The following is a 27,167-nucleotide window of genomic DNA, read 5'->3' on the forward strand; positions in this document are numbered from 1 at the left end:
CATACTAAATAAATTACACTAGAGTTTGACTTGGGGAATTTAAATTCCAAGTAAGGATTTAAGAAGGGTTTTTTTTTATGTTTTGTTTTGTTTTTTAAATTTTCTGCAGGTGTCAAAATTCATGACATCAGTTCTGGTGTAAATATCTTTTTTAAAATTATATTTTTAAGCAGTGACTGGTTTTTAAATCCTGATTTTTGCCTTGATTTATTATTATTGTGAATGTCTATTCTGAAATCATAATAGATACTCTACCATTTTACAGTGTTTAAATGTTTACTTGGAATTGTAAAAAAGACAATTCTTTTCATTGACAAAAACATAAATTAAACTAATCTCAAGGACATGAACCTAAAAACTGAATGTTATGCTCACTGCGCATGCATACTATCTTTTGGGTGCAATTGTCTTCTCTTGAGTTCTTCTTCTCAGTGAGGATTTACCTGAAATTCTCCAACATTCTGGTAAATCCATACAATTTCCATCACAATTGGGGGCAAAAAAGATCAGTTGAGGATTTAATCCTCCGTTCTGGAGGGAAGAAGCAGCAGAGCGCTACAGCTCCATAACAACTGCTCCAAATTATGACAGGATGTTTGATTAACCACCTGCTGGGTTATAGATTTTACAAATAATTGACAGACGTGATGTTGCTTAGCTCTTTGGGTTTAGTGTGCACCTGTTGTGTGATGCTTGAAGGGCCAACAGCGCGCAGACACCTTGTTTTCTCTTCAGGATAATAAATCCCCATTATTGAAAGTTGCTGGGTGAATGGAAGAAAGCACAAAGTCACACCCATTCAGCATCATAGCAGGGACTTAACTGCTGCTACACCACAAATGAATCAAACATCTGTGATGAGACACAGATGTTCATTCAAAAAGAGGTGTAAGGAAAAGGATGAGACTAAAATGAACTTAACACAAAAACATCCAATTTGGCTTCTTACATTTACATATCATCTAAATTCCTTCAAAATTATCTTCTAAGTCTAATCAGGACAAACTATTACCCCACACGATTTGATGTTTTTCAATATGATCATTTTTAAAGGAGTTTCTTCCAAATTCTTCATATTTTTCTCATTTAGAAATTCCTGAAAAATCTGTAAAAACATAAAATATTTGCAAGTACTTTTGTCCTAGTTTATAGTGCAAATATCTCAGTACACCTGAAGAAGACAAATTTACAAGTAATTTTTCAGCAAGATATGGTCATATAATGCTTATATTTTATTTGTTTTAACATCTGAGAAGAAGCTCCCTAAAACCTCCCACAAACTAACAATAAAATATTTCAATCTGTTGTAGTAATTATTTGTAATTATTTCATTTAAAATATTCAATCTGCATTTTAAGTGCACCAAACTAAGTAATAAAAACCTTCATTACAATGCTAAAGCTAGTTAGCTTGCCAACGGGTGACGGTGGATAAGCAGTTTTCCTGAGGCAGGTAAGTTGTTTCTTTGTGTGCATGTGGCTTCTTCTCACAGTCCCAAAACATAACTATTAGGGTAATTGGCCTCTCTAAATTGGTCAGAGGTGTGTATGAGTGTGTGCATAGTTGTTTATTCAGTGTGTGTCTGTGCTATCATGGCAACCTGTACAGTTTGTACCCAGCCTCTTGCCTAATGGCTGCTGAAAACAGCCCACACAAAATCCTCTGAGATGATGGATGGAGGATCCATCATCTTACATGATGATCCATCATCTTACATGATGGATGGATGATCACCTTCTTTGGATTTAGTTTTTGTGTACACTTTTCCATGGGTGGTTCTACACAGAAGTCAACAGGGGCCAGCACCCGGTATAACTGCCCATCATTATGGCCCCTGTACAGAAGAGATAACGTTAAGTATGATAATACACAGCTAACTAAATACATTATTTGACTTTGACATTGCTTTATTGTTCTTTAAAGGGAACATATTATGCAAAATTCACATTTCTCTCATTTTTGTACTTCCATTTGGGCCTCAACTGCTTCTCAAAGCAGTCCAAATGCTTAAAAAGCCAACCAGATGTTTTTAGACAATATGTTTGTATGTTTTAGTGTCAGAAAAATGACATGTTTCAAAAACCTTCTGAATGTCAGGTCACAAATCCACAAGCACTGCCCGTCACCTAGCAACCACAGGGAAGCCCAGCCCGTCACCTAGCAACCAAAGCAGAATTCTAGGGAATTTGGTCAGTTGGTTTTGTGTTTTTGAAGGAGCTCAAATGGACTGCACTTACAGTATATAGCGCTTTTCCAGTCATTTTGACCACTCAAAGCACTTTACACTAGAGTCACATTCACCCATTCGCACTCACAAACGCTCACACATTTATACACTGATACACAGATCGGTTGGCACTTTGGGGTTAAGTGTGACACATTGACATGTGGCAGGAGGAAGCTGGAATCGAACCTACAACCTTCCGATTGCAAGACGACGACTCTACTGTGGCTGATTTTGATGGTCGCCCAGCCGATCATCAAAATAGACAGAACCGACCAGAATGAAACTTCTTTATCTAAGAATGATGTTGTTCATAAAATGTAATGAACATGTTCGTTATAGAACATTTAGTTCTAATTTGTCACTTTTAAAAGATCCCTGCCTTGCAAAGTATTTAACATTAAAAGCAGAATAAGACGTTTTGAAAAGCACTTAAATTATTAAATAGAAAACAACATAGAGTCAATAACCACTGAAAACAAGTTTGATTTTAAGAGACACAAACAGCAGATGACTCGTTAAAGGCAGCAGCCGATAGAAGAAAAAGTTTTTCTCTCTTTGAGAGAAACTCACTCCAGCTTGTTAGCTCAACAAATCTCAAATGTCTCGGGTCAAGGCAGCTTCACATCTAAGGTCGGACAAACAGAGAAACTTTGCAGTCAAACGGCTTGTTTGGCTGCTAGTTTAATGTAAGAAAATAATAAGTTGAGAAACTCGTGTTGTTTTGTTTCAGGCTGTGACTCAACAGTGAAGTTTGAACAAAGCTCAAAGCAGAACTACAGTTTGATGGCACTAGAACACAAATTGCAGTAATTTTGTATGCATTTTGCTTTGTATAACTAGTATTTACTTCAAAAAACACAAGTGACACTACAAACTATACTTATCAAGTTCATTCATCGCTTTATAATTATAGAAGACATAATGTGAGTGCCACATTCTGTCCTCATCTCAGCTGACATTTTAAACACGCTAAAAATTTTACACACGCACTGTCCGACAAATGTCACATCTGCAGCTCAATCGATTGTTATGAAGTCTAACATGAATTTATTCATTCAGTCTGTGCTGCAAAAAAATCTATTATTTTCTTTAATTTCCACAATCCAAATTTTATTTTATCGAATTATTTTCATTTTCAAAATACACAAATCTGCTCATAACTTTGTATTTTTGTCCCTCTGGTGACATTATTTTACAATACAACGATCAGTTACTCTGTGCTCAAGTAACCTTTTTACCAAATATTGTTTTACTCTTGAATATTTTTTGACTGCCACTTGTTAACTTGACTAAAAATATGTTGAAGTTTTGCTAATTAAGTAAAATGTTTGGGTCATCTGTGGTTTTGACCTTTGACCCCTTCCATAGAGGTCATATAGTCAGACAGGATCTATTAGGCAGTAACCAAGTTTGACTTCCGAAATAAAAAACACAGTCAAGTGTAGATTTAACAAGGTTTTTATTATTTCCATAAATAAAAGTTTTGCTCAGGTTATTTCTGTCTTATATTAAAGTTTGTTTAATGATCTGAAAATACTTTTCCACATCACATAAACATTGAAATGTGCACAAACAGCGATGGCCAACTAAAGGCTGAAAAACCATTTTACAAGATAAGGAAACTTACAGCAAACAGCAGCATAACTAAACTGTTCAGCATTTGCATCATTCCTAAAATATCTACATTTTCAAAGTGATAAGATTATTTTTCTACTGATTTATTTGTACAAAGAGGAATGTGACAGTCTTAATGTTTTGTATTTAAAGTGTGCTTTAGATTCATTTGTGTCACCGTTAGTAAAAGTTCACACCCTCCATCTCACCTGCTTTTAGTGATGTTTGTAAAGCTGATGTGAAAATCTTTATTACACATTTTGAGACAAAAACATCGCGGCTCAGATGTAGTTTTCTTTTGGCACGAGGTCATTCAGGACAACGGCAGGTAAATCCGCCACGGTGGTGAAGGTGTTGAGGCGCGGCATCCTGTGAGACGTCGTCAGCACGCTTGACCCCTGACCTCCGTGCTTCTCTGTTCCTCTCCTGCGAGTCAGGGGGTTGAGACAGAGGTAGGACAGGAATTTATTGTGCAGCGAAGCGTAAATGAAGGGGTTGTAGCACGCCGAGCTCATGGCGAGCAGGTGAGCAGACACCTGGATGACGTTAATGTAATTCTTCCCCAGTATGGAGAAGTCTGTGTCCAGGTCACGGATCAGGTTCACCACCTGGAAAATAAGGCGTGTTATTGAAAGGCAAGAAACAGTAATATTTCAGAAATATGCAGTCCAATATAGAAAGCAAATCAACCTCTTGTAGCATGACCCGATCTGTTTTTGACCTTGGAGGTTCAATACTCCAAGATCTGCATGCAAAGTTTCTTTCATTGGGTGAATGAAATGCACTGAAACATTTCAAATATGCAGAACAAGGACATAGTTTGTGTCTGGTTTGTTTGGGGAAGTGTGAATGTGCCATCAAACTCTAATGCCCAGCAAAAAAGTGAAACCTTAGTTTTGATTTGTTTGAAGTGAAACCTGCTGCGGTGTGAATGCACATGTTAGCGGCAAGCAGACCAAAGACGGCTCCAGAATCAGGAGGTGGGCTAGAGTGCAAGGCATTCTGGGTAAATGCAATTAAAACAAGTTTATCACCTGTGGGAGAAATGGGTGGACATCTTTTACCAAAGACAAAATAGAAATCCTACAAATGATAAAATCTGTTGTTTTGCTACTTAGCTACTTCTGTACACTTCATGCTATATCAACCGTTCAACTTTCACCATATTCTGCTGACTCAGGACGTTACGTCTATGTCTTTTGGTATTGACATCATCTACAGTTTATGAAATATTCAGCTTTTTGCGATCATCTTGAGCCCCATTGAAATTAATGAAGCATCCCATATTTCTGAAACATTATGCTAAAAAATTTTCACAGCTAACTAATTCAGTGTACTTCCAGATTTTAACACCATTTAAACTATAAAATGTGGTCATATCCTCCAAATACTTCTCTTTATTTCAGGTTTTCCAGATTTAAGATTTTGCTTGCAGTACGAACAGTCTTCAGAAAACCCAAACAAACCACTGGAACATTGTAACATAACCACTATGTTTGTTTTTGTTTTTTTCCTGGATAAATACATTGAAGAGTAAATGTATCATCTGATTTGTATAACAGTTGCTGTTATTTCATTGTAAAATTATTCCGCTTTGGATTTTTCATTTTGAATTTTGACTTTCAAAATTGAAAGATCCAGGCTATTCTTCTAGGATATTCAAGGAATATCCTGGCAGAATATCTTCTAGGATATTCTTCCATATCCTGGAAGAATGGAGAAATTCTTCCAGGATATGGAACTCTTTTGTGGACAATATTCGCATGAAAAAGGAACAGGAATATTTGGACATTTAACCATTTGGGTTTCTATACTGACATGAACTGAGTGAATTAAATCTAACCTAACCTTTTTTTTGAGTGATTTTTGGTTATTGATCAATTTATCAGGATAACTATTATTATTTCTTAGCTTGTGGTTTTTGTAATAAATCATTGTTGCTAAAACTCAACTAAATTTCATATTGAGTGGTTGGCTATTTATTTACTTCTCAAATTAACTGGTGTAACATATTTTACCTGATGCCTGTGACGTATCCCCCTTGTGTGAGTTCCGCTTAAATAGAAGCTGAATTTTACAACGTGAGAGCTAAATGTAACGCTAGCTCCAACCGCTCCTTCAAACCCCAATGTCATCATTTCCTACTGTAGCCCAGGGTAAAATCTGCCCTTTCGCCCGCCTCTGCTGCTCCAGATGCAGCATCATTGGTCAGAATGACGGTCAGTCATGGAGCAGAAGTGATGGCCTGCTCCAGCTTTCCCAGTCAGCTGTGAGGGGGAGGTCAGCTGCTACAGGTTTGTGCTTCCAAACAACTAATTAATCGCTTTGTTTGTTATGCACTTTTAAAATATTATTTAGATCTGAACAACCAGTGAGCTTGGAGCCACAAAGTTTGTCTTGCACAGAACTGCGAATGGAACTGGTGAACAAAATGTTTGTTGTTTAGCATGGTGGTTTTTGTAGCCTCTGCTAATTGTTGGGTGGCGTCTGCAGCCAATTATTACCTTTTTAACTTATTAAACTCAATATGATTTTAATATGAGTTAGATGAGATATCTCTATTTTTGTAAAGACATACAGATTTGTTGACATAATTGCATTTGATTTATGTACTTGACCATTGAAAAGTGTCTAGCTAATTTGCAGTCTGGTAATTTACTGGTCCTGTTTATTTTAATGCAGGCCAGGTGACCCTTTTAGGGTTCAAGGGTGGCGAGTTTCTGACTGGGAGCCAGCGGACCTGAAGGTTCCTCTACTGGTCTGGTAGGAGGCTGTGAGGGTCTGCACCTCCACCTCACCATACAGACACACAAACCACTATTCATATCTTCTCTGTTGACAACAAACAGGGCTTGGATATTTTCCCCTCACATACCTGGACTTACAAACCCCTGGACTTTTCAAATGTTGCCAGTTGGTCCCTGTGCTGACCTGTGACAATCAATGGGGAAATTTAGGGCTGTTGTTGCACAGTTTGTGCACCTTCATCCGGACGATTTGCTGCAGTACTGTGTGATTGTATTTATTTTTTGGGTTCCATTTGTGTTTTTGTGATGTCCACTTAATTTTTTTCTTCAAAATACCTGGTATTGATAGCCGTTATTCTTTTGCATTGTTTTCTTTTAATTACTTCAGCTCCAGGGGTCATGTCAACTTCTGCAATTTCCACTAAAAATATTCAGCTTACAGCATTCACAATGCAGAATTTCTAACGTTTTGTGAAGAAGAAAGTTGCTCTCAGTATCTTCTTTAGAGATTTACGTGTTTCCTGTAGTGGTTCTTGTCTTGGTGCAGCGCCCCCAGAGGTGAGGAGAGGAACAGGTTTTGGTTCATTTGACTGCAGTGTGAAAGTGAATGGCAGCAGCTAAAAATGCAACAAATGTTGCAATTTTGATTCCCAGTTGAATCAAGTTCAGACTATCGGGTAAAATCACAACAGTCTCTGATTGGCTGCTTCCCAAAGGTGGGTTTAAACACTTTGAACCCACTTCAAGTGGGTTTCAATTTGACCTAATTTGTTGATCATTTTGATTTCCGTCTCTGGCTTTTGCCTTATAGATCATCCATTACATCATTGGTTTCTCGTCGGACCGTTGTGTTAGTTCTCCACTTTGCAGGAAGATTTGTTGTGGCCTTTGGCACCAAACACTCTTCAGTAAATTAATTAAACCTGTAAAGTGGAAGATGGGCTCATGTCCTTGTTAGACAACACAACCCGCAGATCTTTAACTTGATTAATATGCAATAAATTGGATGACAGGACCGAACTTCACACAGGAAATCAATAATCTTCCCCATCGCCACATGCCTAATATAATTTAATTTGAGTCTGTTCATATATTTGGATTATTTTGGATAATATGATTCCATATTACCAGTTAAACATTTGTAAATGGGTTTCTTACCATTGCGTATTGACTCTGCATCAATAAAAGTGACTGAATGTGGTAAAAATTAACAGTTTCTACAGTTTTGTAGCTGCAATTTGTCATCGTTTAAGCTGTGTCAAAGAAACAGCAGAGTGCAGCTCAAAGTGTTATATAACTGCTGACTTGCTATTTTTCTCCATGTTTTCCCATTAAAAGATCTGTATGTGCAGACATTGCAATGAAAGCCATGACTAATAAAACTAAATCTTTTTTAAAGCGATGGTCCAGTTTTAGAGCTTTCAGGCCCGTTGACGGTGCTTCTTATGTGCGCTGCTACGTGGCTTTTGGATGTACATGACTGATGTTTTATGATTCATGGCATCCACAAATAACCTAAACATTTTCTTCTTCTTATAGATCAGAAAATAATAATAACTTCTTAATATTTTTAGTCTAGTTCGTAGTACATTTGAAATAAGACAAAACTAACTTATAAGTAACTTTTCAGCAAGATATGAGAGCTTATTTTAGGTAAATAATTCCTTAATATTGAGGAAAAGGTACTAGTTCCATTGGTGGAAAAATGCTTTAAGTGAAATAATCTCCCAGTGGAACTAGTTCTTTAGACGTGTTTCTTCTTCATGTTCAAATTGCTTCCACCAGTGATCCAAGCCACACTGGTCTCTGAATTACTCTTAGTGTGTGTGTGCATGATTATTTTTGGTGTGGAATACCAACCAGTCCAGCATTTACTTTTCTTCTTGTTCATTTACTGCTGGAAATAGGCACCAGCTCCCCTTGCGACCCTTCAACAATAAGCAGCAAAGAAAATAAATGGATGGAATCTGGTTTGATTGGCTCCAGGACTGCAGGTTCAGGCATAAAATGGGCTTTAATCTGATTTCCTAACTCTCAAGAGATTCCCCTTTTCTACTCAGAATGTCAATCAGCGTGATGCTTCATTCCAGGGTATCTGCAGATTTCGGCAACTCAAATTTAAGACTTTTAAAGACCGCTGTGAATGAAACTTAAGACCGGTATCATAACAGAAACCTACAGAAGAAAACTGCATATTAATACTATCAACCACTATAATACCGAGCCTATTTGAACAGAATGCATCTCGCTTTTCATTGGTTGGCAACGGAAGAGAGCCAGAAGCAAAAACAAACATCCAGTAAACTGATGATAAATTTGCTTGCTTACCCATGACAGATACAAAACCTACCTAGCTAACAAGGGTATATTAGCAGCTGCAGCCTCAGCCGCCTAAAGTCGCAGAACGCAAACAAGGTTTTTGCGCACAACTCAAGCTTTTGCCTGACAGAAAAGTCATTCAAAGAAAATATGTAAGGCCTCTGATTAACGTATTTCAGGGCAACTTACATTTTTTTAATTAATTTAAGAGATTTTTAAGGCTGTAATTTAAGATACATTAATTTGAAGGGAATATATTATGAAACATTCAAAGTTTACACGGCTTTGTACTTCCATTTGGGTCTGAGCAGCTTTTACAAACAGCCCAGATGCTTAAAAAGTTTTCTGGTTCCTGGAAAATGTGCAATTTCAAAAGCCTCCTGAATGTTGAGTCACGCCATCACCTAGCAACCCTGGCTTAGCCTAGCCCGTCACCTAGCAGCTGAAGCAGAGCTCCAGCTCATTTGGTCAGCTTATTTTACCACTGTATGCGCTGTACAATGGCTGCTGGAAAAGACAAGTGTTTTGTTGTTGACTTACCATCCAGAAACCACTTTCTGCATTCTTGTGCAGGAGACTCCACTTCTGCTTTTCAAAGATGTACTGCTGTATATTTGCGCATTTGTTTGCAGTCATTTTCAGGAGTGAGTGTAAATGTTGAGTTGGGGGCCAGCAGAAGTTAATTTGGATGTAAAGTGACGGAGGCCCTAAAATATCTCAGTCTGAACTGACCAGACCAAAATGTCATTACCCAAGAATGATTTTGTGCAAAAAAATGTAATGAACATGTTTTCTAGACACCTATCACAACCTTCTCAGCCTATTCAAGGAATCATGATAGGTCACCTTTAAGGCTTTTTAAAACTTTTTAAGGATATGCAGACAGCCTGTATTCATGTTTACCTGCAAGGGGAGCCAGGAGAAGGCAAAGCAGAGAACAGAAACCAGCAGCAGATAGAAGGTCTTCCTCCGCCGTCTACTCCAGGCGGCCCGTGCGCACCTCAGCTCGGGACATGCTGTCAAACTGGACGTGGTCCTCCGCTTCAGGTGGCAGGATATAGCACAGTAGGAAATGGACACAGCAGCCAGCGGGACAAAGTAGGAAAAGAAGAGGATGAAACAGGAGTAAATGAGTCTGCCTTGTTCCTGTCCATCCCAAAACTCCTCGCAGACCGCCATGTCCAGGCCCGCAGCGTGCAGGTCCAGGTAGACCGTGTGAAGCGCAGTCGGGGTGGAGAGCGCCAAAGAGGACAACCAGATCAGCATCACCAGGCAGCAGCAGAATTGACATCCCACTCTCTTGCGAATGGGATACGCTACAATGATATAACGATCCACTGCGATGGCCATGAGGGACAGAACCGCTGCGTAAACAGCGGTGGACTGCATCACGGTCACAAAGTGACACATGTGGTACCCGAACACCCAACCGCGCCTGTCGAAGGCGTAGGAGGCCGTCAAAGGGACGCAGAAGACGCACATCACCAGGTCGACTAGCGCCAAGTTACTGATGAGGAAGTTAGTGGTGTTGTGTCTCTTTTTGTTGTACCAGATGAGAAAGAGGAGGAGGAGGTTCCCGGAGCAGGCGATCAGAACCACGACAGAGTAGAGCGGGATGAAGAGGAGCTTCAGGCTGAACAGTAGGTCGAAGCCGGAAAACGTGGGGACCGGAAACAGAGAGGGGTGGAAGAGGAGGTGGGAGGAGTTACAGCAGGAGGATGAAGAGAAGGAGGATGAAGAGTCAGAGGCCAGGGTCGAAGAGTTCACTCTGGAGAAATTCATCGCTTTCTCCCAGTCCATGTCTGCAGAAACGAAGACGGAGATGATCAGGTCGACATTCAAAAAGAAACTGAGACTCACTCCACCGATCCGATTACTTATATCTGTATCGTCCCGATACTGAAAAATATTCTAGATTGGGTATCAGTGATGATGTTTCCGGTCCATATGCTTTGGATTCTGAGCAACATCATGTTTTATCATTTATTTTACATTTACAATTCATAATTGAACTATTCTGAACTATTTGAAAGGTTTGTAGCAGTTTAGTTTTGTCAGTTTTATTTTTATACTCCAAAATGAACTGACTGAACAAATTCAAATGATTTTTTTACATATCTGACCAAGATTGGGAAGCTATTGGTTTATTTAAGTGTGCTGCACTGTTTCTAATTCAGTACATTTATCTCTTTTTAATTTTTTTTTTAAAGAAAAGTTTTCAGTCAATTCAAAACTGTTTTCCTGTATTGGATAGACACCAGCCGATAATAAACCTTAGATATTGATATCAGTATCGGCATTGGAAGTGAAAAAAATGGACCACTGCAACCCCAAGATTCAAAAACACAAAATCATAATGAGTATTTTTGGTGCAGTTTTAAGTGAGCATTTCTTAATACACTTGAAATAAGACAAAAACTTACAAGTAACCTTTTAACAAGACACAAGAGCTTGTCAATAATTTCTTAATATTGATGAAAATGTTCTAGTTCCACAATTAGGTTGTATCACATGTTTCCAATTTTAGTGAAACGAGTATTTTTTAAAATCAATGTTAAATTATTTACTTCAAAGAAGCTCCTATATCTTGCTGAAAAAAGTTACTTGTAAGTTTGTCATATTTCAAGTGTTTTAAGATATTTACACAAGAAACTAGACCAAAAATACTGAAGCCTTTGTGTTTTTGCAGAGCAATTAAAATATTTCATGTTAACTTTATGGTTGAACATTTCTATAAAACTTTATGATTTCAGTTTATTTAAAAAATGATTTATTTTTTGGCTTGCGAAGTTTGGACACCCTTGGCTTAATGAGATGAGTCACATTAGAGCAGAATAATCAGCGGCCACTTCAGAGCTCTCCATCAAGCTCATTAAAGAACCTTCAGCGAGGCTTTTTGTCCCCGTCAACAAACCCAACACTTCTTAGTTTGCAGCTTTTATTCTCTGAGCCTCTCTAAATCTGATGCATCGGGTATTCATGAGAAGACCAGATGATGTGTTCAGCACACGTGAACCACGCTGAACATATCCTCAAACATCTTTACATGAAATTAAATACTCATTTACCCTTTACACGTGACGTCATTCGCATCGAAACTCGGCCCGCTCCGCCATGACGGACGTTAAAACAACCTGTGCGTTCCTGTAAAACCTGTCGAAAAAAACGCATATGTGGTGGCCTAATATCGCTTTTATTAAGCTGATTTCGCAGTAAAAAGTGGTCATAGGATACTTCGCGGTCAAACAGACACGGATACAAACCAAACCTGTCATTTTATTGTATAACTTTTAACGAGGAGCGATGGGCAGCAGCCGTCAGCCATAATGACTGGCTACTCGGTGTAACCGCGGACTTGCAGCGAACACGTTTTACAAGGTAAGAGTAACGTTCATATACTTTATAAGTATTATTAGAAAGATATGAAATGTTGCATTATGGCGGAGGTAGCGTCTGACCATCAGTAACCATGGAAACGGTGCCGCACCGTCATGTAGCCTAGCATGTATGGTTAGCTACATGCTGGTTAGCATCTCGTCTTCTGTACGTTTTTAATGCTGCTCCGGTGTAAAGGGAACCGCAGTTTATGACATAGTGACAAAAAATAATGTGGTGTGAATTCAGGCAAAGTCGGTAATTTGATCACATCAGGAGGGAGGAGGTACGGGTCGGTTTCTAAGCTAGCTGTTTCCTACTTCTGTAAATACCGCCGTCTATGAGCCCCAACCAGGTTTGTTACGCTCAGAGTCAAATTTGTTTGACTTGAACAAGTAAAACCCATTAATAAACTGGCAAAAACAACTTGGGAAAACAACTTAAGTCGTTCAGTTCAATACTCCCGATCTTCATTTCCGACGTAACATCATGGCGGCTAGAATGACTGAGTGACGTAGTTGCAAAGGTTCAATATCATCAGATATTAAACAAAAAAGTCAAGAAAGAGGACTTGATTTGCGGCTTTTGTTAAAAAAAAAAGATTAAAAACACTAAATAATTAAATATAATTCAATCTTCCAGATCAGAAAAAGATTAAACAGCAGCAAGACTCACTTTTACACTGGAGGTGGGTGGATACAGAACAATCTGTCTCTCTTTGTGTCAGTTTTGTGATTGAAAAGAGAACAATTAGCAGGCATCAAGCACACAATCAGAAGAAATCCCATCTGAGATGCTGAAGCCCAGGTAGCAGTGATGCAAAAAGAGGCAACGCCTCATTACGTGTTCAACGCACTGTAGCGCAGAAATAAGTGCATCATAATGAGCCTGGCTACTGCATGTCTTTAGTCTGTCTCAAACTACCAAATTATTCCCAAAAATAATCCCAATCAAAACTTAAAATTAATATTTATACCATCTTGGTTTAAAGCTGCAACATAAAATAATGCTATTCTGACTTTAGACTTGTTTTAAGTCAACTATTCTTCTGTTTAATGCAACATACTGAAAGTATTTGACTATGTTTTGTCAGTGAAGTTCATATTAGAGGAAAAAGTACCTGTTAGTCCGGAGGCTCGGCACCTGTTGGCGTCTTCTATCTTGCAGGGAGTCCTGCCGTTGTGCAGAATTTCCTCCTCTGTGCTTTGAAATAAAGACGTGAGCTCGCTCTCTCTCTTTGTCAGTGGGCTTCACACACACAGACACACACAGACCACTCAGTATGTGATTGTGCGTGAGTCACCTCCACTATGATGGGGGGAAAAAAGAGTCTGTTGTAAATGTTCTTGAGGAAGTCTGATATTCAGATAGAAATCTCTTATTTAAAAAGGACGGGTGTAATTACCTCCAGATGATCCAGTCGGTGTATCAGAGATTAGCTGTGGTCACATTGAATTTTCTTTAATTCCTCCATATTACCCAGTCCTGTTAGACATGCCTTATACAACATTGTTAAAATTACATCACAAATTTCCTCCAGCGGTTGCTTTTTTAATACTTGTATCAGATAATTAAACATTCAAATCTAAATAAAGTTCAAAAACTAAGAATACATACATGTACTTTTTTATTTAGGTATGACGAAATAATTTTTAAAGATGTATGAGATACTAGCTGCATGGTAATGACCTAATTATTTAGTTTAAAGGGGACAAATTATGCAAAATTCTCATTTTGCAGTTTTTTTCTTGCTTTATAGTTTCTACTGCTTCTTAAAACAGTCCAAGTGCTTGGCAATAAGTTGATGTTTTTGTGGTGTCTGGAAAACGAGTCGTTTCAAAAACCTCCCAATTGTTAAGCCACATTCAACTGGCACTGTGCCGTTGCTTAGCAACCTCAGAAGCCTAATTTGTCACCTAGCAACCCAAGCTGAGCTCCAGTACAGCTGGTTTTATTGCTCTATGCACTGTACAATGGCTGCTGGAAAAGACAAGTGTTTTTGTTGTTGACTTTCCAACCAGAAACCACTTGCTGCATTCTTGTTGATTGTACAGAAGGCTCTACTAATGCTTTTCAAAGATGTACGGTTGTATAATTACGCTGTTACAACCCCACTCCATAACCCCTAAAGTAAATGCTGGCACTGGGCTTAACATAAAAGTCAGTCAATTCGAATATTTGATGTCAGTAACGGAACATAATTTATTACAATTCTGATAAAACAACTACAGGAGACAAAAAAGCACAGGGAAGCTTTATGCTTCAGGGTCTCCAAGGCCAAAATAATAAACAAAACACCCCCTTATAATTATAAAATAAAACAACCACTTTCTAAAGCAGAACTAAAAGAAAATACAAAACCTAAACTCCCTTGCTAACCAAAAAACAGGAGAAAACAGTTTGCAACAAAAATGGCAGAGAACCCCTACCAGCTTCCACTGTGAACAGAAACACTTCTTAGACAATTATTCACCAAGATGCTCCCAGCAAGATCAGTTCAGGCCCCACAAACAGTCAGCTTCTCAAACAGGATCATGTCAGGTCAAGGCCCACTTCCTTTCCAAGGTAGGTCACCACTGCTTTGGCAAACTCACATTTTGCCAGATTCAAGGTGAGTGAGGCTTGAGCTAGACGAGCAAACACAGTTTTCAAAGTGTTAACATGATCAGTCCAGGATGATGAAGATGTCATGCTATCGATAAGCATGATAAAGACATTCCCGACACTGTGACAAACTCAAGAACATTGGATTGTGGCTGCGTCTCAGCAGACAGGAGTTGTTCTTTCAGAACCTTCAGTGGTCCTCTTGCACCATACCCAAAAACCAGTTCAGCAGGGCTAAAACCTAAAGACTCCTGTTTAGCTTCTCGGGCTGCAAACAGCAGAAAAGGAAGTCTTTCATCCCAGCTTTTGTCTGTCTCATGATAATATTTGCGCATCTTACCACCCCCAGCCTTGTGACTGGGGGTGGTAAGGACTAGAGGAAACGTGTTCATACGCATCTCCTTGCAGCCATTTTAATGTGTTGGTGTACACTTTGGGGTGTGGCCAGCAGCAGCTTATTTGGATTTAAAGTGCCAAGATGCCCTGAAACAGCTCAGAATAGGCAGATCTCATTATTTAAGAGTGATGTTCTGCAAAAAATTAAATGAACATGTCCCATATAGCCCAGACCTATCCTAACCTTTTTAAGGAAGCATAAGAGCACGGATGGATGTACAAATAAGCATCTTTCTGTATTATATATACATTGTAGTCACTGAAATTCACAGCTATTTCAGTCGACTAAAACAAAAAACAAGAGACCTAAATGCAACTACAACTAAAAGAAAATTGGCATGACATTTAATACTGAGGTTATCATGCATCTGATGATCTAAAACGTGTCAAAGTTGAGGCCTGTGGGCCAAATCTGGCCCGTCGTATCTTCTTATGTGGCCCTCTAGACTCCAGATGCCACATTTCATACATCAGCCAATTTTTTTTACCCAAACTCAAATAATGCATAATTATGCAAAGTCTTCTCAAAATTGGTCAAATCATTGAGTTTAAGTGATGTTAACTCCCACCTGTAGGTGGCGGTATTTGTCACTTCTATACCTCAAATAATGAAAGTCACATTTAATGTCATATATAAGTGCAAATATTACAAAATTCCCTGAAAACATTCCTAAATTAGCAACACTACATCTTCGATTTTGATTGCAAAAAATCATAAAAACAATCATTAAATCCCATGAAAAGATGTCCAATATTAGCTAATTTTAAAAAGTACAGCTTTTTATTAATATTTTAGCAGTTTTATGTTTTATCTATGCATTCTGGCAGATCCTTTGAACACATTAATGATTTTGATGTGGCCCAAAATGAAAAAAAATTGACGTCCCTGATCTAAAACATTTAAATGCGAGAAAAAGAAGTAAACTTTTTCCAGAGAAAAATACATTTTTCACGTCTCTGTTGGCGGAATCACCAGATCTTGACTTCCTGGAATCGTGAACGAATTGCGTCACATCTCCTGCAGTGAGGTACATCAGAAAACAAAACAAAACACTTGTTTGCTGAAGAGAAGAGCTGATTGAAACATGAGGAGACAAACTGGACGCCTCAGTAGCTGGAAACACATTAAACTTTCATAATAATGACTTGGGAATCATGACCTTTATTGTTTGGGTCTTTAAAGTCAGCGTGACACTGACTGTCAAAAACAACCCAGAATTCATTACTAGTCAGCTCTGTTCATGTAGAGCGAAGGATTATTAGAGCCAGAATAATCTTATTTTTCCATAATTTTCTCCCAGAATATTTATGATCTCATCAAGATTGTGTTAAAATACACGCATGGACAAAGTTGTTAATGACTGAAAAACTCATTCTGGTCACTGAAATAACTTCATTCATTTATTTTAAATTATTCTGTTGAACCAAAATCAATTTCAGTGATTAATTTTCAGGTCATTTCAGTTTTAAGATGTTTCAGTGACCAAAAAACTTCAAGTTCCACTTGAAGATTATTTCACTTATAACAAGACATTTCTCCTAAATTATAAATGAAATAATCCACCAGTGAAACTAATACTTTTTTTTAATTATCAATATTAATGAAGTATTTACTTTAGAAAAGCTCATATAACTCACTGAAAGATTACTGGTAAATTAGTTTTTATTTATTTGAAGTGAAATAAGATATTTGCACTAGAATCTCTAATTTTTAAAATTTAAAATTTAATCTCAGTATACTTGAAATAAGACAAGACTAAGGCTCAGCAGTTGGTTTTAAATAAATAATTCCCTATTATTTTAAAAAGTACTAGTTCTATTGACAGATTATTTCACTTAAACACAATATTTTCCCCACATTATAAGTGAAATAATCCACCAGGGGAACCAGAAAATTTCATCAATATTGAGGACTTATTTACTTACAAAAAGCTGTAAGTCACTGAAAGGTTACTTGTAAGTTAGTTTATTTGAATTGTTCTAATATATTTGAACTAGACAGAAAAACCTGAAATAACCAGGTTGTGATAAGCAGCATAAAGTTTAAATATTTGTCAGTTTCTGACAATAAAAGTTTGATTTTTTTACGTCTCTAAATGTTGGGTTCTTTCCTGACGCTGCTGTTGGATTTACTGAGGATTTTTCCACCTGTTTCTGTCTGCAGGAGTTTTTTCACCTGGTTCATCTGAGGTTACTGGGAGTCTTTTCTGTGGAGTTATTAGACTGCTGAGCAGACAAATCCTCCAAGAAAGCCAAGTGGCCGATTCCCTCTCCTGTGTGATGAGTTCCTTGTGCAGAATATAACGTTTTATTGCTGCAGCCTCCTCAGAGTGTGACTGTCAGCGGCAAGCCTCAGGTCTAACATGTGACCACGGCCACAGCAGTCGTTTCTTGGTTCTACCTTTTTATTCTCCAAATGGAGCGTTGCCACATGCAGGGAAGGCAACCTCACGTGTGTCCACCCATTGTGTGCAGGTATAACTGGCTCACTTTAAAATGATGGCGCTCTTTTTGAGAAAATGTTGGTTCTCTCAAGCAGGAAATCAGGTGGGACTCATGGCAGACCTCCTTGGGATTGACTCTTATTCATCAATTTTGAATATGCAGCTATTAAATATTCATTTATTTATCAAGATCTGTTTGCATTTTGATTTCCAATCCGATTTATTATTTATGTCTGGCATAAGGTTAATTTCCTTGTTTATGCCAAACATGAAAAATAATTTCATTTCAGACTCATATTTCCAAAGAACATTATCCTGGTCTTTGTTGATATTCTTTGTATCAAACTTCAGTTACACCCAGAGGTGGGTAGAGTTCCTAAAAATTGTACTCAAGTAAAAGTAGTACTACTTCAACATATTTTTACTCAAGTAAAAGTAAAAGGTAGCCATCCAAAAAGTTATTAAAGTAAGAGTAAATAGTATTTGGTAAAAAGTCTACTCAAACACTGAGCAACAAATCAAATTATCAATAATTTAATAGTTAGAAATTTCATAATCGGATGGATCAAAATGTAAAGTTAAGTGAACAGTTTTGTATTTTAAGGACCAAAATCAGACAAATGAAATGTTTCCAAATCAGTTTCTTTAAATAGAGAATTTCTGAAACTTTATACAAACTACAGGTGTGTGTCTGAGTCTGGTGAATTTTTAATTGAAACCTGTTTGTTTTTCATTCAGTGCATAGAGAATCCAGACATTACTCAAGTAAGAGTAGCAATACTTCACAATTAAATTACTCTAGTAAAAGTAAAAAGTTCAGTGTAGTAAAAATACTCAATTGTTTCAAAAACGTTACTCAAGTAAATGTAATCTAGTAAATGTAATGAGTTACTTCCCAACTCTGATCACATCATTATGTCACTATGGAGACAGTTAAAGACACAAATCAGCATTTAGATTCCCTAGTTGTCAGGATTTCCCTGTTCTCTCTAGCCATTACAAATGTATGCAAAACTTTGTCAATATTCCTCTAATACCTAAAAAAAAAAGCCACAATTTTGCAATTGTTAAATAAGAAATGTAATAAAAATCACATGTGAATAAGTTTCTTTACATGTTAAGTCATTAAAAACTAGCTAACCTACTGTAAAGGAGCTGCAGCTCCTCTTGGGTTGCTAGGAGCCCGGTTGGGGTTGCTAGGTAACAGCACAGTGTGACTCAACAACCAGGAGGTTTTTGAAACGGCTCATTTTCCAGACACCAAAAAACATCTGGCTGGGTAGTTGGGGGGAGGGGGTTAAACCAACTGCTTTGGCAGTTGGTTTTTTGTTTGTTTTTTTGTGGGGGGTTTTTAATAGAAATTTATTTTGCATCAAAGTACATGGTGTGGTACATTACATTAATAAACAAGAAAAAATGAAGAGAAACAGAATATATTGTGTTTTAATGAATGAATATTATTAACCGTGTGTGTGTTTAAAATCAGTTGAGACCCAAGTGGAAGTATAAAAATGGAAAAGGTTAGTTTCCAGAACTTAAGTTTTCTTCTCTACGGTTCTTTGGGTGTAACAATCCCGTTAAACAGACGGTCTCCTCTATCTCACTGTTTTTACTTTAAGTATTCCAGTCCACCAAGGTCTGAGCATCAGAAGGGGAAAGAAAAGGAAACTACCTGAGCCAGGTAACGCATTAATTCATATCTGATCATCACTTCCTGTTTGCTTTAGCAGTCACTCCTCACTTTGTTTCCTTTGGAGAGTCTGACCTGAAAGTCACCCCCATGAAGCTCATACACATGTTCAGATTTATTATCAATAAAACTATTTCATCTCTACTGGGTTGCTGTTTTCATTTTGGCTCCAGAACGTACTTGCACTAATATTACTGACTTTATTTATTGGCGCTGCTTTAAACAAGCAGTGCTTGTGAATGCCTTGAAATCCCAATCAGCTGATCAACACCAGCAGGATTTATTACCTTTTATCTTCATCACCTGCTGATGATAAACGACCAGCAGCTGAAGCAGAAATGGCATTTATGGATTCAGCTGAAATATATCTGTGAGGTCCTGTTCAGGTCACAGATCCACTTAAACTCTGACAGGTGGCACCAAATAAATCTCCAGCAAAACTAGAGAAAGTGAGCTCAGGTTATTTTGTATTTAACTGCAGTTTTTAGTCATTTGTTTGTGTTTTCTTTTTGTTTGGATTTTCATGAATCAAAGCAGTTTTAAACATGGCAGCTACAAAATTTTGATTTCAGTCACACTGCAAAAATACTAAATCTTACCAAGAATTGTTGGTCTTAGTTTCTAGTGCAAATACCTTAGTTCACTTAAAATAAGACAAAATTAACTTTAACTGTTCAGCAAGATATCAGAGCTTGTTTCAAACTGATAATTGGTCAATAAATGAAAAGGTGCTTGTTCCTCAGGGAGATTGTTTCACTTAACACAACAGTTTTACCTTGTTATTAGTAAAGTAATCTGCATTGGCATTAATAAACTAAATAAATTATTGACATAAAACAAGCTAATATATCTTGTTAAAAGTTGCTATAAGTTAATTTTGTTTTATTTTAAGTGTTCTAAGATATTTGCAAAAACTAAACAAAAATACTTGGTAATATTTTGTATTTTTGTAGTGTGACAAACTTAAAACAATTCATATAAATAACATAATTCAAAAGTAAAATAAGAAAAAAGCTTAGATGACAGTTTGTCTTGAGAAAATTTCTCAGAAATCAAATAACTTAGACATTTAAGGTATATAATAATAAATATAATATTGAAAAAGACCAAAAATAGAAATGTTAGTTTTCTAGAAAGAACATGAAAAAGATTACTGATGTCTTTGAATTCATTTTATAATCTTAGTTTTTTGAGGTAAAGTACTTTGAGTTCTTACACATGTAATCTGAGTAAATGGGCCTCGTCTGTAGTAATGCAGAAATGAAACCGTGAATAAGATTATGACAAATACATAAAGGAGTTCTTTATGAGCGCCTCACGGGTACGGATGGTACGTTTGATTAAAAAATGGATGCCAGCTAAATTCCAATTTCCAGGTCGTTATCGCCCATCCATCATGTTAGCGCTGCGAAAACTATTTTTGATTAATTATTCTCACTGAAATAATAATTATGAAGAAGGGCTTCCCATAATAGATGAAAAAAGAATTGTTTTTTATTGGCATGAATCGCCTCCTGTGAAGGATTAAATCAGGACAAACAGATCAGGAGATTTCAGATGTTCTGGAAGACGGACAGCAGAACGATCAGGGGTTTTCACACCAGGACCCTGGATTAATGAAGACACTGAAAACAAAGCTGCTGGTTTTGTTTTAATGATGACATGTTGCCAGGAGTTTCCCAGGATGAATTGATTTTGCTGAAAGTGACAATTTATATGTTGCATTTGGGACAAACTGGAAAAAAATGCTGATCTGTGAACTTTGAGCATCGATTCTTCTTTTTCTCCATTTTTCTATCACTGATTTTTATTTATGTGATATATATTCCAACGTGTAGGAGGGTTAAACTCAGCAATACACATTTCAATCTGATCTGACTAAAGTAAAATTAATTTTATGATGTGAATTTTAAATGTTGGCTGATTCAGTTCAGCTCAACTCTGAACAGGAATGGATGTCATCCCACAGAATATTATCAGATTTGTCCCAAAATGGTTCTCGCCAATACAACAGCATATTAGTGACATTGTGGATAAAAAAGAGAAAATTTTTACCAAAAACTCATAAAGTTTTAGATTAATCTAAGAAATTTTCAAGAAAAAAAATTAAGAGCTTGAAAAGTGGAAAGTCTGCTTGATAAAATACTTTTGAATTTTACGATTAAGCTCAGAAATATTTTAGAAAAAACAAGAAAATTTCAGAGATTAAATTCAGAAATTTCTAGAAAAAGCAAGGAATTTTCTAAGTTTGAAAAGTGGAAAAATGTCCAGAAAAAGAACTGAAATTCTGAGATTCTTATAAATTTTCTATAGCAAAACTTGGAAATTTCTGAGTCTCAAAAGTCAAAAATATTCAAGATGTGTCCAAGCTGGCAAGCTTCAGCCTCCCAGAGCAGCTCTCCTCTGCAACTCTTCCGCTCCTTCAGACTAGCCAGCAGCAATTAGCAAACAGTGGAACTGCACATCTGTTGAGCTCATGATAGGAGCAGCTTCGCAATGAAACGCTGGTAAAAACGTGCTCCAGGGTTAATAGAGGAAAGATGTTATGATCACTTCCTGAAAGTAGAGTTTCAGAAAGAGCAGAATGTCTTAAAGAGACAGAGAATTTCAAGGTGCTAAATTACAAAGTAAAATTTCTTTTAAGTTATATTTGATATATAGCAACTGAAGTTAACATAGTTACTTAACCGTGCTATAAAATTGCACTATGTCCATTTAAAATGCATAATACTGACCCTTTAAATTTAATTTTTTTTTATTTGCTGCAGACACATTTTTCAGTTTTTACCCATAGTGCATCTGTTCTTTCCCAGATCTTTACTCACTCAGGATCATCCCTCTTAGGGGAAACACGTGCAGATCCTGATTCCTCCTTCAATGTGTCTTGGTGTCGAGTTAATGAGGCGACATTCTGGGCAGGATTTCTTTTAACCCGCTGTGTGACAGCATTTATGATGCACAAGTGCCTGGAAGGTTTGGAGCTTTAGGAAACTGCAAAGAGAGATGTGAAAACAGACTTCAGGTTCCTGAATCTGAATTTATCCTAACTACAGGTGGGAGCCACATGCCCAGCCTCTGAAAAGCTTTGAGAAATTTGTGTTGCTTGATGTTACGTCACGTTACCTGCACAATGATGCAGAAAAGGATGACAAATGCAGGGGATGTTCCTGGACTATTTGGTCATGAAGGAGAAACGTTCAAAGAAAAATAGTCAGAACCAAACTTCCTGCTTTCCCTTTAATTTTATGGTCGATATGACCACATTTATCCTACATGTATACACTAAAAATGACCAAAATCTGTATTTATTTACATCATTTAAACCTGGCTGAATGCAGAAAGTGTTTTCAAATAAAGAATGACCTAGATTGTCTTTAACAGTTGCCCAAAAAATAAGGAAAACCATTTTGACGTTTTCAATCTACAAACTACAAACATTTACACATTCCTATATATATATATATATATATATATATATATATATATATATATTCCGGAGGTTTTTGAAACTGCTAATTTTCCAAACACTTTTATGCACCTGAGCTATTTTTAGAAGTAGAAATCCAAATCAAAGTAAAAAGAAAAAAATTTATTCAAAATGTGAATTTTGTATAAAATAAAAAAAAAAATAAAAAAAATCCTGGTTGTAGATTATTTAACTTATAGGAAAAATGTTTTGTTACAAGTGAAGCAATCTGCCAGTAGAGCTAATAAAGTTGCTAATGTTTTAGCATAAATCTCAGTGTTGATGATTTTTCGCTGCTTTTTGTTTAGATTTATAGCTAATACACAGAACCAGTCTCTGCAGATTGTTGCTCAAATATAAGTCGAGTCTTACAAGATAATTTATGAACCACTCATGTTTATGATAGAAATTACATGAAGAAATGGGATTTCTTGTCTCTTAATACTCAAGTGTACTTCTGTGCCACTTTCCAATAAATTAACCAGACTTATAATTTGATTTTAAATAAGCTAAAAGTAAGTGTAATCTAAAAATCAAACAGATATTTAATGAACCACATTGAAGTCTAGTGGTTTATCCTCCACTAAATGTTTTAACTAAAACATAACAGTGGAAGCAGAGAGATATGAAAAAACCTAACATGTTTGGGTACACAGATATTTACAACCTAGAAGGTTGAACCGATATTACAATTAAAACGGAAGAAAATTATGGAGGGTGAACAGTGCCGAATTATGAAAAAATTATTTAAATGTCATTATTTTTTTAAAAACTGGAAGAAAATACAGAAATAACTTATTAAATATAGATTATAGAATTCATTTCTACCAAGAAATAGAAAAAATAAGGAATGAATGTCTGAGTTTCAAGTCAAAATTTTCCAACTTTTGAAACTCAGAAATGTCCTTGATTTTTCTTGAAATTTTCTGAAATTAATCTCAAAAGATTTTTTTCTAACAAATGTTCAACTTTTCAAATGTTCAACTTTTCAAATTCAGAATTCTGTTTTTAATTCTTTTATTAATTTCAAAATGCTTGAGTTTTTTCTAGAAAATTGTCAAACTCAAAGTGTTTTCATTGTTTTTTAGAAAACCCTGTCTTGTTAAACAATATTTCACATTTTAAATACAGTTCAGTATCTGTGAATCTTTTCCAAATGTTTTTTGGTTAAAGTCAACAGCCACAAGTCAGGAGAAGCTGAGGCAGCTGATCTGCTGTGGCGCCCCCTACGGGGAACAGGCTACAGCTTTTTTTCCTTTTGAATAATAAAAACATTAAATCAAATTTCTCTCATTTTCAACTGCATGTAAGAAGCAAAGTAACAGTCACAACATTTTTTATTTAAACATGAGTAAAATTATGCTCAAAATGAAAGGAAACATAAAATGTGTAAGTTTCTAAAAGTCATATTGATTTGTGGAAATTAGATTAAAAAAACAGAATGTGGTTTGTATTTTATTGCAATATTTACAGCTTTTTGTATTTCCAACTATTGTGGTTTTCCTATTTAAGCAAATCTGAGAAGCACATGAGAACAAGGATATTTTTACACGTCATTTTGTGGAAAAAGATGGACATTTAAGACAAAAACAGGAGAACTGGCAGATGAACCCGACATCTCCACTGGAAGGTAAACTGGAAATGATTTTTACAGAATACTTGGCTGATTAATACTTCCATTCAGAATATTTACACATTTATTTCTCTGGGGAGCTGCTATTGCCCTCCTCTTCGTTCTGTTCTCCTCTCGCCGTCTCCTCTTCGTGTGGCGTGCGAACCGATCCGGTTGGTTCTGTACTCTGGGTCGGCCTCAGGAGATACTCCAGCTCCTCCGCGCTGATGGCCACCTTCTCTGGGATCAACCACCTCTTGAAATGCTCCAGAGCACTGAGAGGAGCAGCCAAGGCCTAACGGTTACTGACTGAGTCACACACACATGAATAAGTAAATAAAAACTAACAGATTTGGATGGTCCTACCTATCATCCATGTCGTCGCTTTGGAAGAGCTCTGAGGTCTGGGCATCATGCAGAAATCGATCCCAGCATTCCTTCTTAGCTTGAGACAACGAGCGCAGGATGTCTTTGGAGGTCACGTCACTGGACTGACCCTTTATCTTTCTCAAACGGTTTTCTGTGATAAAATAGAAACAAAATGTACAAGTCTTAAATTATTATAATTATTATTGCATTTTGATCAGCATTGATGCAGCAGAAGAATATTTAGTCATTTAAAACAAAATGAAAACGTTTCATTGACAAAATAGCACACAACAACCTTTTTAATAAAATCTTAAAATTATGGAAATACTTTATTTTCCATCTAGACATTTATAGCTTTTTATTTTTAATGTACTGCAGCATTTACCAGTAATACTACTGACAGGATAAAATTGTTCTCAAAAGGAAAACAAGAAGCACTAATCTAAAGAAATGAGAAACATGTTAGTCTGGAGTTACAAAGACGATGGTAAGACTTTGGGAGTCCGTTTAACCACAGTATATGGAGGACTGGTCCTGCCAAAACAAACAAATAAATACATAAGGAAATAAAACTGTAAATAAACCTGTTAAAAATAATTAGTATTATCTCCTCATTTATTATTTATTCATCTATGGTCAGTTTTGGCAGAATCAGTTCTCCATACTCCATGATAGATTACTGATTTCCATTTAGTTTCTACTTCTTTAGTTACTTTGACCTACTTCATGCTGCCAGATAAGTTGTATTTAAGTAATTTCTTAATTCTACAGATCTGACAGTAATGAGGACTCAACTTTCTAAAATAAAAAAAGCTTAATCACGGTTAATTCATAGCTTAATGAGGGGGACAATTATATTTTCCTCAAAGAATCATATTGGTTTGGATGTCTGGTTTCCTCTTAAGACTCAAACTCATCGACTGTAAACTGCTTTTTGAATTTATTTTTTATTTTTTGCCAAATATTAAACATTTCTTGGTCTTCTGAAACACTTCAGTTTGGCAAAGCGCTAAAACAAGGAAAAATCTGAGAAGTAAATACTTTAACACTGTAAAAACCAGTACAATGGTTTAGATAATAATTATAATTTGGATATAATTTAGATTGTAATTCCATGTATTCTCTGTTATGAATTATTATTTTATACAGTAACTAAGACTAAAACAAGCAGTTTATTCCAACCATGAAAAAAAATTCAACAATATTTTGTTTAACATTTCATGGGAACATCAGCAAAATGTCTGAAATTAGCTATTTTTTTGTTTTTTGTAATAGAAACTCAGCATTTAACTCATAATCTACACAGTGTTTGTATTCGAGAGTGCATTTCTTTCACATAAAGAGCAGAAGAGAAATACCTAAACTGGCTAAGTAAGACTCGGAGTCCTCCATGGGTTTCCACTGAGCACTGGGAGAACTGGTCCCATTCACTTGTGCACCAGCCTGGACTTCATGGTGGGCTGCTGGGTGGAAGGAATCCGTGAACTCCGGGCTGGTCTCCGGAGCCTGGACCTCCGGAAGGCTGGAGCAAATCTGCGACCACAACTCCCCGCTGGTTTGAACCTCCTGACCGTCGAAGTTATCAACCATCCTTGTCCAGTCAGCGCTGAACAGAGATCGGTTTTAGATCGTTATTTTTCCTTTAATAACGACAGTTTCCTGAGACAGTAATAACCTCCATGGTTGCTTCTGCGCACCTAAAATATTCTCCTGACATGTTAGCACTAAAAAACGACAACACAAATCAAATAACATTAACAAACGAGTCTTACCTGGTAGATAATATCACCTGGTCAATATGTATTTACGATGATTTATTAAGTTAAACTGAAGTTTAGCTACCACAGCTAACTGTGTCGTCCAAACACTGTTTTAAATCGCAGGGAGAATTTGATTGGACGTCAAGGCTGTTAATCAAACGTTCTAGAGATTTCATTGGATAATCACTCAAACACGTAAAAGAGACGTACACGCGGCGTAAGAGTCCAGATCGTACGTAGACCTCTTCGCCATATTGTAAAGGTAATTTCAAGAGATTTCTGTCCAGTTATATGATTGTGAGACATCAAAAGCTAAAAATGTTGTGTATTTCGCTACTTATCATAACATAGAAATGAATAACCGAAAACCATGATTCCTGATACTATGTAATAAATTATGATAAATAAAAAGTAAAGTTATAATAATAATAATAATAATAATAATAATAATAATAATAATAATAATAATAATAATATGAATTAATCATCATCATCAATGTTAACTGAAGATAAAAAGATTATTTTCATAAAAAGTAACCTTTCT

The 27,167-nt window shown here is 36.5% G+C and overlaps 2 protein-coding genes and 2 long non-coding RNA genes across 4 annotated transcripts; 2 read left to right on the plus strand and 2 right to left on the minus strand.

The window, feature by feature from the left end:
- Positions 1 to 3,671: 3,671 nt before the first annotated feature.
- prlh2r (prolactin releasing hormone 2 receptor) lies at positions 3,672 to 13,584 on the minus strand. The gene is made up of 3 exons (XM_015044302.1): positions 13,403 to 13,584; positions 9,811 to 10,709; positions 3,672 to 4,449 (listed from the first exon to the last, which is right to left on the minus strand). The coding sequence occupies exons 2-3, from the start codon at positions 10,705 to 10,707 to the stop codon at positions 4,123 to 4,125; spliced, it is 1,224 nt and encodes a 407-aa protein (XP_014899788.1). The 5' UTR covers positions 10,708 to 10,709; positions 13,403 to 13,584; the 3' UTR covers positions 3,672 to 4,122.
- LOC106954634 (uncharacterized) lies at positions 11,995 to 17,916 on the plus strand. The gene is made up of 2 exons (XR_001426389.1): positions 11,995 to 12,285; positions 17,447 to 17,916. It is a non-coding gene; the product is annotated as an uncharacterized LOC106954634 (long non-coding RNA).
- A 1,453-nt stretch (positions 17,917 to 19,369) lies between these two features.
- Positions 19,370 to 22,784, plus strand: LOC106954637 (uncharacterized). The gene is made up of 2 exons (XR_001426392.1): positions 19,370 to 19,407; positions 22,230 to 22,784. It is a non-coding gene; the product is annotated as an uncharacterized LOC106954637 (long non-coding RNA).
- A 1,417-nt stretch (positions 22,785 to 24,201) lies between these two features.
- On the minus strand, positions 24,202 to 26,757 carry ccdc32 (coiled-coil domain containing 32). The gene is made up of 4 exons (XM_015044307.1): positions 26,636 to 26,757; positions 26,222 to 26,469; positions 24,861 to 25,014; positions 24,202 to 24,769 (listed from the first exon to the last, which is right to left on the minus strand). Exons 2-4 carry the CDS (start codon positions 26,451 to 26,453, stop codon positions 24,580 to 24,582), a joined length of 576 nt encoding a protein of 191 aa, XP_014899793.1. The 5' UTR covers positions 26,454 to 26,469; positions 26,636 to 26,757; the 3' UTR covers positions 24,202 to 24,579.
- Between the last annotated feature and the right edge of the window lie 410 nt (positions 26,758 to 27,167).

The sequence above is a fragment of the Poecilia latipinna genome, unplaced genomic scaffold, assembly GCF_001443285.1.
Source record: "Poecilia latipinna isolate Pla-1442-1.1 unplaced genomic scaffold, P_latipinna-1.0 Scaffold667, whole genome shotgun sequence".
In the NCBI taxonomy this organism is placed as follows: domain Eukaryota; kingdom Metazoa; phylum Chordata; class Actinopteri; order Cyprinodontiformes; family Poeciliidae; genus Poecilia; species Poecilia latipinna.